The following is a 12,543-nucleotide window of genomic DNA, read 5'->3' on the forward strand; positions in this document are numbered from 1 at the left end:
GGGGGCGGGAAGGGCAGGAGCACAGGATTTTGGGTTGAGGAGTGCTCACGCCCTCCGTGTGTCCGCACGCACTCCCTACCCTGGAGCTTATGCTTACCTTAATTAGTAAGCAGAGCCAAACAGTGGGTTTAGAATCCACCAGAAAACAAACAGGTGTCTCCCCCTTATTCAGACGTCCTACACCCTTCTCCCAGCAAACACCCGGAAATGGCCCACGCAGGGCCCAGGGTTAGAAAGAGCCCCGCGGCTGGCCCGGCAGCTGTAGTGGCCCAGAAATGGTCCCACGTCAACCCAAACCCGAGGACCACACTCAGAAGACCATGTCCACTCAACAGAGTCCACTGTGGTGGCCTCGATAAACAGGGACCAGGGCTCTGGCCCTCGGGGTGGGGGGTCCAACAAGCTTCTCCGGTGGCGCCCACCCCTGGTGCAGGTGGCTGATCCAACCCTTGCCAAGAGTGACCTCGTATGCCTCCGATCGCTCCTTTGGAGGGCGGTGAGTCCTGTGTCTTGGTAATAGGTGCCCCAGGTTTGGCGAGGACAGAAATGTGACTGTCTTGCAGGGTTAGGAGGTCAGCCAGGCTGGGCGCCAGCAAGGCTCTCACGCAGCCCTGACTGCCCGCAAGACTACCACCACTGCCCGGACGGGGAGGCCTGGGGGGCCCAAGGGTACTCACCTCTCTGATGTCTTCGTTGCCCTCCTTGATATTCTCAGTCGCCCCTACAACTAACTGGTGAATGCTGTCGATCTCGGCTTCCTATGGAAGAGGAGAGACAGGTAGACCCGACCACCGTCTCCTTCCCTGAGCATCCGGACAGCAGGAGCCAGCAGCAGCCAGGGCTTTACAAGCGGGAGCCTGTGGGTCCTCGCCGGGTCCCGAGGGGCAGGCACAGCCCCGTTTTACAAAAGGGAAAGTCAGGGTTCAGAGAAGTTTAGTAATTTGCCAAGAGTCACGCAGCAACCACGTGGCAGGACTGGGACCAGAACCCAGTGCCTGTCGCCCTTCCACCCCCAGCTGCTACCTCCTGTGCCACTTGCCGGCCAGAAGGGACAAACGCGAGAGCTGCCAACACGTAGCAGCCACCGCATGCCAGGGGCTTCCCTCTGGTCCCCCGCGTATTTATGACATCCAGAGACATGAGCTTCCAGATGCGTGTGCTTTCAGACACGCACGCTAGCTTCAGGGGAGCGCTTCATGTCTCACCATCTGTGTCTCTCTTAAAAAAAAAAAAAGAAAGAAAACCTAAACCGTAAAAACATCAGCTCCCGTGTACTGAGAGCCTGCCACGAGCCGGAAGTGCGTCAGGCACCTTGAGCCCCAGCCCTGAGAATGCGGGGGGGGACATCTGCCCAGTCTGAAGAGGGCAGTGTGGCCTGGGGTGCCCAGGTCACCTGACACACTGGAAGTCAGGATCGGATCAGAGCCAGTGTGTGTGACCCAATGTGGCCTCTGAGCTCTCCTGCCACGCTGAGCTGTCCCTGGAAGCAAGTCGTGTGCTCTGACAGGGACAGCTCACTTAGCTGTTTTATGGGTCAGGAGGCTGAAGTGACAGCCATCAGGCTTCTAAGTGGAGGCTTAGCACATACACGCTTGAATTGGTCGTTCAATGTAGTTAGAAAGGGTAACTCTCGTGAACCCGAACTTTCTGTCAGACTGCACGTACCTAAATTTACAGCGATTCGACGCTGGTTGTGAGGTTTCAGGCAGGTTTTGTGGGGGCGAGAGGGTCTTAGGCCAACTGGGCCAGTTTAACACAATGCAGCAGAAATGATTTTGACTCTGAAACCGTTCCACGGTCTGTGGATGCTAAAAAGGAGGATAAATTTATCGGGTCCCTAAAAGTTTTGCCAGTTACTGGCCGGAAGAGTTTCAGAACTGGAGGCAGGAAGAAATAACATGAAAATCCCCTTCAGAGAACAACCCTATTTCCTGTGTGGACGGGACACCTGAGGTGGCACGGACCTAGCGTTCCGAGAGGGCCAAGTGTGAGCCCTAAGTGACACTGTCGACTGACAGGCTGCTACCCACCAGGTGTGCTGGGTGCTTCCTGTGGGTTATCTCCGAGCCTCAGGACGGCCCTGTGAGGGCCACTCCATTTGCAGACGGGAAAACTAGCTCAGAGGCACCCGGAAGGAAGATCTACCCAACTCCCTCCTCTGTGGGCGTCACGGCACACACGGGCCACCACACCCGGTCTGGCCTGGGCCAGCCAGCAGCGGGTCAGGTGCAGAGAGCTCCCCACCCCACACAGAGGCTACACCGGGGGGTCAGGAGGCCCTCACGTGAGGAGCTGTATGAACCCACGCGGCTTGGGGCACATGGCTGTAGAGATCAGGCAACCTCAGAACAAGCACCCTGATGTCACAGTAGATTCTTCTCAGCTAAACCTTAAATCGTGATTTTTTTTTTTTCTTACCTGTTGTAAAACCTTCTCTGTGAATATCTCTTGGAGCCTGGAAATTTCAACCACTCTCCCTTCGATTTGCCTTCATTAAAGAGAAAAAAAAATTACATACAACTATTAGTAGGTGGTGGTCCTAGCAGGAGTGTTACACATTTCTAAATGGACCACGTAAGTGAGAAATGGGAGGGGACACCACCACAGCCTCCAGAGAGGGAGGGGACACCACATCATTCATGGCGGGGGGGGGGGGGGGGGGGGGAGGGTGCACCACGTCAGGCTCAGGAAGGAGGAGGCCGGCATTGCACTTCCTGGCTCTCCTCTGAAATCTCTCGCTTAGGGGGCGCGCTGCACTGCGGAACCCGCCCTCCCCTGCAAGCTGACCCGCGGTGCCCCTGCCTCGGAGTCTGCACCCCTGGTTGCAACAGGCAGCCTTCGAATGCTAAGGCCCGTACCCGGCCCGGTAACCACGGTAACGCGGCGGGGACTCAGAACGCCAGTGTGTGCCGACCACTCAACGTCGTTACCGCCCAGGAGGTCGAGGGGCAGGGTGCTGCCACCCAAACCAACTTCCCGGCGAAAGGAAAAGTCCTCCGGTTCCGTCTGAAAACGTATCTGGGTTCAGCAACCAAGCATCTGAGCTGCTCGCTGTTTCAGGGCCAGCAAGGGCGCCCCGGGCGTGGGCTGGGGGGTGGCACGGGTCTAGAAATGGGGGCGGCAGGGGCTGAGCCGTCGGGGCAGCCGGCCGCCGCTCCTCCCGTGCTTCCGGGTGTGGGAAGGAAGAGCGAGGCGGGCGGGGGCTGAGTCTCGGAGCAAGGACCTCGAGGCCCACAGAGCGAGGGCAGAGGCCGCAGAGGAGCACAGGTGCCATCAGAGTCCCCGGGGGCTGTGGGTACGGCGTCAGGACGCACTTTCTTTCGGATGAGCCCACAGCGCAGCGGGTTTAATTTCCCTGCCAAAGCCCAGGCCTTCCTTCCAGATGCTCCAGACTCTCTCGGGGAAACAGGCCCCACCCACGTGCCTCCCCTAGAGGGCGGGCCAGCGATGGCTCACGTGGGCACGGCCACTCTCCTTCCACGCTGCCGACCCCTTTGCTGAGGGGGCGGACGGACCCCAGCGGAGCCACATGCAGGAGGCTGCAGCTGGCCAGCCATCCCTCACAAGGCCCGCCCCCTTACCCCGGGAGCCATGAAATTAACAGCCCCTAACCGTGCAGCTTGCGGTCACTGGAAGCCCGGAGGCAGCACAGAGGGGGTGACCTCCCAAGGGCCCGCAGGTTAAGGGGAGTCACTGAAGTTGGGCAGCTGCCTTGACCCCGAATGGCTGAGGGGGGTGCACGTGGCCAGGGCCACAAGGGGATGCCTGGCCATCGAAGTAAATGAAAAGTTCCCAGTTCCTAGAAAAGCTGAGGCCATCAGCTCCTAGGAACCACATACATACCTCACTTCATCGAACAGGCTGTTCATCTCACCAATTAGGCGCTGGTTCTCTTGTTCAAACTGTGAAGAGACAAACACACTAAGGGTGACGTCATACTCAAAAGCAACACGGTCAAAGGCAAGGGTCTAGCAAGGCGTCTGCTCGGAAATCTTTGATCTGCCCTCCGAGGGTGGCCACCGAGTCCCTCCTTCTGGCGTGGAGGGATGCGGCATCAGTGTGAAAACATCCCTGTGGATGCCCACTGTCACCGCTGTTGTTTAATATAGTGCTGGAAGTTCTAGCATCAGCAATCAGACAACAAAAGGAAATCAAAGGCATCAAAATTGGCAAAGATGAAGTCAAGCTTTCGCTTTTTGCAGATAACATGATATCATACATGGAAAATCCGATAGACTCCACCAAAAGTCTGCTAGAACTGATACATGAATTCAGCAAAGTTGCAGGATACAAAATCAATGTGCAGAAATCAGTTGCATTCTTATACACTAACAATGAAGCAACAGAAAGACAAATGAAGAAACTGATCCCATTCACAATTGCACCAAGAAGCATAAAATACCTAGGAATAAATCTAACCAAAGATGTAAAAGATCTGTATGCTGAAAACTATAGAAAGCTTATGCAGGTAATTGAAGAAGATATAAAGAAATGGAAAGACATTCCCTGCTCATGGATTGGAAGAATAAATATTGTCAAAATGTCAATACTACCCAAAGCTATCTACACATTCAATGCAATCCCAATCAAAATTGCACCAGCATTCTTCTCGAAACTAGAACAAGCAATCCTAAAATTCATATGGAACCACAAAAGGCCCCGAATAGCCAAAGTAATTTTGAAGAAGAAGACCAAAGCAGGAGGCATCACAATCCCAGACTTTAGCCTCTACTACAAAGCTGTCATCATCAAGACAGCATGGTATTGGCATAAAAACAGACACATAGACCAATGGAATAGAATAGAAACCCCAGAACTAGACCCACAAACGTATGGCCAACTCATCTTTGACAAAGCAGGAAAGAACATCCAATGGAAAAAAGACAGTCTCTTTAACAAATGGTGCTGGGAGAACTGGACAGCAACATGCAGAAGGTTGAAACTAGACCACTTTCTCACACCATTCACAAAAATAAACTCAAAATGGATAAAGGACCTGAATGTGAGACAGGAAACCATCAAAACCTTAGAGGAGAAAGCAGGAAAAGACCTCTCTGACCTCAGCCGTAGCAATCTCTTACTCGGCACATCCCCAAAGGCAAGGGAATTAAAAGCAAAAGTGAACTACTGGGACCTTATGAAGATAAAAAGCTTCTGCACAGCAAAGGAAACAACCAACAAAACTAAAAGGCAACCAACGGAATGGGAAAAGATATTTGCAAATGACACATCGGACAAAGGGCTAGTATCCAAAATCTATAAAGAGCTCATCAAACTCCACACCCGAAAAACAAATAACCCAGTGAAGAAATGGGCAGAAAACATGAATAGACACTTCTCTAAAGAAGACATCCGGATGGCCACCAGGCACATGAAAAGATGCTCAACGTCGCTCCTTATCAGGGAAATACAAATCAAAACCACACTCAGATACCACCTCACGCCAGTCAGAGTGGCCAAAATGAAGAAATCAGGAGACTATAGATGCTGGAGAGGATGTGGAGAAACAGGAACCCTCTTGCACTGTTGGTGGGAATGCAAATTGGTGCAGCCGCTCTGGAAAGCAGTGTGGAGGTTCCTCAGAAAATTAAAAATAGACCTACCCTATGACCCAGCAATAGCACTGCTAGGAATTTATCCAAGGGATACAGGAGTACTGATGCATAGGGGCACCTGTACCCCAATGTTTATAGCGGCACTCTCAACAATAGCCAAATTATGGAAAGAGCCTAAATGTCCATCAACTGATGAATGGATAAAGAAATTGTGGTTTATATACACAATGGAATACTACGTGGCAATGAGAAAAAATGAAATATGGCCTTTTGTAGCAACATGGATGGAACTGGAGAGTGTGATGCTAAGTGAAATAAGCCATACAGAGAAAGACAGATACCATATGGTTTCACTCTTATGTGGATCCTGAGAAACATAACAGAAACGCATGGGGGAGGGAAAAAAAAAAAAAAAAAAAAAAAAAAGAGGTTAGAGTGGGAGAGAGCCAAAGCATAAGAGACTGTTAAAAACTGAGAACAAACTGAGGGTTGATGGGGGGTGGGAGGGAGGGCAGGGTGGGAGGGAGGGCAGGGTGGGTGATGGGTACTGAGGAGGGCACCTTTGGGGATGAGCACTGGGTGTTGTATGGAAACCAATTTGACAGTAAATTTCATATATTAAAAAATAAAAAAAATAAAAAAAAATAAAAAAAAAAAATAAAAAAAAAGAAAACATCCCTGTGGCCGGACTTCTCCCTGCCTGCTAGCCGAAGTGATGCCTGGGAAGATGCTGTGTTCCTGGGCTCAGGCTGGCGATCGGGCTTCGGGACTCAGTCTGGGTGAGGGTGCCACCCTGACACCCGGGAGCCCATCGGAGCCGCGTAAACTCGGAGCAGACAGCTGCTGCCCCCACCGTTCCTGCCAACTTGACAGCAGCCCCACGAAAGGCTGGCACGTCTGAGGGTTCGCCGTGCCGCGGGGCCAGATCTCCTCCTCGCTGCGGGACCCGCAACCCCGCCTTCGGACGCCCACTCCGCTGCCTGAGCGTGTACTCAGCCCCGGGCAGGGGCCCTCGTCCCACAGCCCCAGCTCGAACGCCACCTTCTCCGTGACCTATCCCGGCCCCCGAGCTGGAACTTCTTTCTCCAGTTTCTAACCTTGGCCTAGCACCTTGTGAAACCTCGTGAAGATCTCTCAGGACGTTAGCCATTTTCAGCCCGGTAATAAGCTGTGCATGTCCCAAACTCCCCCTTGACTATGAGCTGCCTGAGGGTGGGAAGGCGTCAAACCCAAGTCCGAGAAGGCCTCACGCGCGTTCTTTCCTTCACATCTACTAAAGCGGCAGTCCCGTCCACAGCTGTTTTCGGAGGCGCTGTCTGCGCCAGGCGCTGTGTGGGGGGACGGGTGGAGGTGAGCTCTGGGCCTCCCAGGCTCTGCGATCCAACCGAGGCTCCAGCCAGACTTGCTCAGTAAAACAACAATGGAGGGAAAACAACGGTTAGGGAAGTCACGGCAGACACCGTGCTGAGCAGGTCACGTGCAGGGACTCACATTCTCCCTGCCCAGTCACCCCCTGACTTCACAGGGAGGGCATGTGCTGTGCTCACTCTCTGCTCCGTCTGCCCCCCTCCCCTCCCAGCTCCCCCCCAGCCCTCCAGGCGGACACCCTCCCGTCCTGTCTGCCAGTTCACCCGCACCCTTGCTGCATCCATTCCCTCCCTGGTGCCTGTGCTCTGCCCTCATCACCTCTCACTCTCCTCCAATCTGCCCCCCACCCCTCCGTCAGAGTGATGTGATCTAAGATGCCAGTCACGTCACAGCGCACCAGGCCGGCCCTGTCCGTGGCCCTGTAGATCAGCGCTGAGGTGCAGCCTTCTCCTGCAGCCCACTGCCTCACCCCTGCACAGACTAGCTGAGAGCTGATGGAGGCCGCCGCGCACCAACCCCCCACCCCGCGGGGAGGACTCCGACTGTTTCCTCGAGACCCAGCCTAGGCACCTTCCTAGTGACCAGACGCACCAAGGCAGATTTAATCACCTTCTACCATCTCCTGTCTTTTATAATATAAAACTCCCCTGCACTTGATCCATCGCTACACTTCCTGCCCCTGTTGGGGGGCCATCTTCCCGCCTGGGGTGGGGCTTTCTCCTCTGGCCCCCAGCACAATGCAGGGCCTACCACACTGCAGGGCACCGGTTGTCGGTCCCCCTGCTTGTCAAAACACAAAGGGGCCTCCACTGCACCCCAGACCTACTGGGTCAGAAAATGGGTGGGCCGGCACAGTTTCCAGAAGGGCCGGCGGGGGGCGCTCTGCTGGGCCACCTCAAGCACGGACAGGATGCTGACACGGTACCAGGACGGCCCTTCTAATTATGCATGAATCAGGCTATTTAAGGGAATAAAAACTTCACTCTTTTGAGTTTGAAACTATCAGCCCTGTTAGCTGTCAACTCAACAGTTACTTCAGAGCCCAGTAATTTAAGGAAAAAAACAATTACTTCAGCATGTAGGTGCTCATTTACTTTCACTAATTCTCCCAGGTATTACTCAGGGTTTTTCTCGGGGGGCTGGGATAGAGGGCATTTTCTTATTTTTTTAATGACAAAATACGGCCCTGTCCTTTTAAATCCTCAGACCTTTTATGCTTTCTAACCTACTCCTAAGCAAGACTAGAGGTTTGAGGTGGTTTATTGCGGGAATGTCCCCCGGAACAAAGCCCTCTCTGTCCCCTCCCCAGCTCTGGGCATGAGGCACCCACTCCCCCTCTCGGGGTTCTGGGGAGCTGTTACTTCTGAAGGACTCCTGTCACCAGCAGGATCAGATTCTGGCTCTGATTTCCTTTCAACCTATGGGTTCTTAATGCCACCTGAGAAGTACCCATTCGGGGGGGGGGGGTGGGGGGGCGCAAAGGGGGGCGGAGCAAAAGAAACAAATGCCTCGAGGGATCAAGCGGTGACAGGGCTGAGGGGAGAGTTTGGCGTGGCCAGGACCTTTACGGAAAGCGGCCCCCATTTGGGGGCGGGAGTTACAATGGAGCTGTGTCTTCAAAAACACCACCACCTGTTTTTCCCATAGCCAGGTGCAAGGGAGCCACTTAATGGGGTGTGGCAGGGCTCAGGCAGATCAGGTAACGGCCAGGCCGCTGACAACATTCACCTGTGCCAGATTTCAGGATGGTTTCCGATGCTGTCTTGATGGCCAACCTGTACACCTCACCCCTCCTCTGCAGAGGAAGGCAGGGAGCGGCAGGTGCCGGCCGGCAGGGGCAGTTGGTGGACACGCCCGGGACTTCAGCGGGCCAGCCCCTGTGGCCTCAATGGGAACTCCTGGGGTGACTGACCCCTGAACCAGTCACTGGCTTCTGTCCGGCCTGTCACGTGACAGGGCCTCTTTGTGAACAGACGTGGTGATTCTTATCCTTTCCTGCCTCATGCCGAGGGTGGGTAGGGATGATGATGGCTCCTTTACCTTCGAAGCTATATGCCCTTGGGCAGGTAACTTTTCTGTGCCTCTTTGTCACTAAAACGGGACGGAGACAGTACTTACTAGAGAAAGACGCGCTAATAATGCATGTAAAGTTGTGTACAGAGTGCGTGGCACATACAAAGCCCCCACTAAATGTTAACTATTATTAATCTCCTGGGACTGAGATTCCAGATACGCAAAATGAGTCATGAAATATTCTGAAGGCCCCTTCCACCTCTCTAGTTTCAAATTTTAGAGGGCACTGTGACTTGAGCGGGATCTGGGGCGCTCACACAGCATTCGCTGGGGCTCGCTGGCAGCTGGCTGGCGTGGCATCCGTCCCCAGAGGGACAGGGACCTCACAAGGTGCAGTAGCCAAGGAGGCCTGGTCTCCACAGTCAGCACCAAGGACAGGGGTACCCCCGGGGTACCCTCCCCGCCCCCCCTCCCCGGCCCCGGGGGAAGACCGGCCTGCCTGTCACAGGGCCCCCAGTTCTGTGAGGCACTGGAAAGCGCGACACGAGGCCTGCAGGACAAGGAAGGTGGACAAGCAGGGCCCGAGAGGCATGACAGCAGCCAGCCTGTCTGTGTGGGCCTCCTGCCGTGGCTCCTTCCGCTCCATACTGTTTGGTCTCCCACCAAAATGCAGTGCTTTCGCTCAACACAGATGGATGTCTGGAGCAAGTTCCCCTGACCGCTCAAGCATGGCGGCAGGCACCACATTTAAAGGCCTAGGACCTGGGAGCTCGCTGTAAAATGGGGCCAGCGACAGTCCCTACCACACGGGGTGGCTACATTAATAAACACTCAAGCGGTCAGGGCCGTACTTGGCATGTGCTGTGTGTTACATGCGTGTTAGGCAGTATTAACTGCCTCATTCCACTTAGAAGTCAGACTTCCAAACAGAGGGCCCCAAAAGGGTTTATTATCTGCTTTAAGGGATACAAATCCACACTGTGAATACACTGTTACAGAAATCCTTTTCTAATCTAATCCTCTTTACTGTAGTTTTAAAAAGAAAATCACTCCTACAAAAGGCCTTTGGGTACAAGGTGAAGCCACAAGAAGTTATTTGCATTGCAAAGAGGCAAGAGCAGCTAACTGGACCAAAGACTAGGAACCCACAGGGGCTGAGACCCACAGGGGCTCGGCCTAGAGAGCAGTCTGCCCCCACCACCATGGCCCAGGACCTCTCTGGTTCTTCAGATGCGCCTCATCTATGCCAAACGCCTGCGTTCACATGGCTCGTGACCCTCACCTCCATCCCCACCGCTACCCCTGCGAACCTGAAACCTCCCCAGGGTGTGGACCTCGGCTCTCGGCTGCGTGGTGCCCAGATTCTACCAACAGTTCTTGCCAGGAGCTGAGTTTGGGCCCAGATCACAAGCCCTGCCAGCCACCCACCTTGGTGCTTCCAGCGGCCTACCACAGGGGACGAGGGCTAGGGACACCTTTCATGCAGATTTAGGAACAGAAGTCACGCGCATGGCTTTAAAAATTATCCTAAGGGATACATCAATAAATGCAGGTGGTTTCACTCGAGGCGAGTAAACTGAATGCAGGCTTACAAAGGAGGTATTTTCTCTATGTAACATCAGAAAACAATCTGGTCCCACTCAGCCTGACCGCAAAACATCTGCTTATAGTAACTCAAACGTTAATATACCTGCATCAGGAGTTATAAATGGAAATTCAGTGTGCAAATCACATAACACTCAGCAACCATTTTGGGACACGTAACAACTGCTCCTGTGGGTGAAATAATGAATTAAATTGATATTATAGGGCTTAATTCATTATTTTACCCTGAGGAAAAATTCCAAAACAGTGATTATGAATTATGACCACAATTTGCTACAACACTTTCCAATTTAAAACCAATAGTGTCGTATTTATTTCTCTTCATTTTCAGGCTTGAGCCTGTTAAGTAAGATTTGGGTTAGTCAGCCCGTAAGATGTGGTACTTGGCTATTGTTCCCAATTACAAGAGAAGTTAAGTGAACACTTAAGAGCTTGCCATGGAAGTGCTGAACTTACAGCCTTCTGCCCACCCACTGGCAGTAACACAACACAAATGAGGGAACTCTTGCCGGCTCTGACTGCTTTAGTCACTGAGACTGGGACCCAGTTTGCCACGAGGCTCCTACACAGGCTACACTCCCTTACGCCCCCAGATCCCACCGGGGACTCCCGTGAACTATGACACAGGGGAAAAGCGCAGGACTCAGGGCACAGGACGCGGCTTGCCTGTTCTACTGGCTCGGTGACCGTGGAGGGCTTTAGAGGTTTTGTGCCTTATTCTTTTTCACGTGTACAGAGGGATAATTCCTACTTCACTGGACTGTTATAAAGATCAAGTAAGACAACACGCATACCGGCTTGGCATTTAGGGAGCATTCATAAGTGTACATAATAATAATAACTTAAAGCTTGCATATCTCAGAGTTCTTACTGGTGATCCTGCCTGTAGTTTATACTCATCCAAGGCACTCACCCACTCAAAAACCACTCCAGGCTCTGGGAATATGGCAACGAAAGCGGAAAAGTTCCTGCTCTCATGGCACTTGTGTTCTAGTGGAGGGATGAGGGAATAAAGCGGGGTACGGGGACAGAGTGGCCGGGGGCTGCCGCAGACTGGGTGGCCAGGAAGGCCTCTCTGAGGATGTAACACTTGGGACCTGCAAGACACGGAGACAGCAGTGAAGAGGAAGAGGCTGGCAACACGAGTGCCTCGAGGCTGGGACGCGCCCGGACCCTGTTCTGATGTGACAGGGCTTCGGCTCAGAGCTCTACTTCTCTTCTTCCACAGGCGACGTGGGTTAGAAATGTGTGAACCGATCAGTCATAAGCTCTACCGCTTATTAACAACCGGGGGACCTTGGGCCAGACACTCTACTGATTCTGCCAAAGTTCAAAGGAGACGGTAATGCCCCACCACCTCTGAACACGATCGTGAACAGGACCAGGGAGAAAACGAGCCCTGGAAAAGTTCTGTCCACTGTCAACCACGGTGTGAAGTGAGTTGCTGTCATTTGTCAGGGACAGCCACTGAAAGCACGCCGCGTGGGAACCAGCTTCCCCGCTCTTTAGGCCGAGGACAGCCTTCCGCCAGGGCAGCGCTAGGAAACGTCTGCTCCCAACCACAGACGGCGTATTCCCTTGGGCTCCGTCACGCCAACGTCCAGACGCGCTGTGCGCAGACACTGCTCTAAAGGAGCTGGCGGGGGCTCCTGCCAAACCTGTCAGTTTCCTTTTGAAACTCACCCAGAGCGGACAACCTACAACTGGCAACTGGACCTGAGCAGTCAAGGTGTGACTACATTTTTCAGGCATCACTTCTGCTTTCTGCACGTTAGCATAGCGTCGGCAGTTCAAACAATTAAAAAGCAGCACAGCGGTAATTATAAAAGAGCCATTTAGTCTGGAGGACTATTTTACTGCAGCTGGAAAGAAATCTAATATTAGTAAAATCATTCCAAGGCAATTTCTTCTTTAATTATGCTACGGCAAATTTAAAACTTATGAAAAGCATATGAAGAACTAGGAAATCGGGTGGAAAAGTTGCATCCACAATATGTATTTA

At 53.1% G+C, this 12,543-nt stretch overlaps 1 protein-coding gene across 3 annotated transcripts in view; it reads right to left on the minus strand.

Annotated features, from left to right (window-relative positions):
• Window positions 1–12,543, minus strand: part of STX18 (syntaxin 18) — a 121,162-nt gene that overhangs the window by 576 nt on the left and 108,043 nt on the right. For all 3 annotated transcript variants that reach the window (XM_042984946.1, XM_042984947.1, XM_042984948.1), the window contains exons 8-10: window positions 3,844–3,902; window positions 2,419–2,488; window positions 678–758 (exon numbers count right to left, since the gene is read on the minus strand). In XM_042984946.1, coding sequence (XP_042840880.1) covers window positions 678–758; window positions 2,419–2,488; window positions 3,844–3,902 — 210 coding nt within the window. The remainder of the gene's footprint in view (window positions 1–677; window positions 759–2,418; window positions 2,489–3,843; window positions 3,903–12,543) is intronic.

Source organism: Panthera tigris, chromosome B1, assembly GCF_018350195.1.
Source record: "Panthera tigris isolate Pti1 chromosome B1, P.tigris_Pti1_mat1.1, whole genome shotgun sequence".
Taxonomy (NCBI): domain Eukaryota; kingdom Metazoa; phylum Chordata; class Mammalia; order Carnivora; family Felidae; genus Panthera; species Panthera tigris.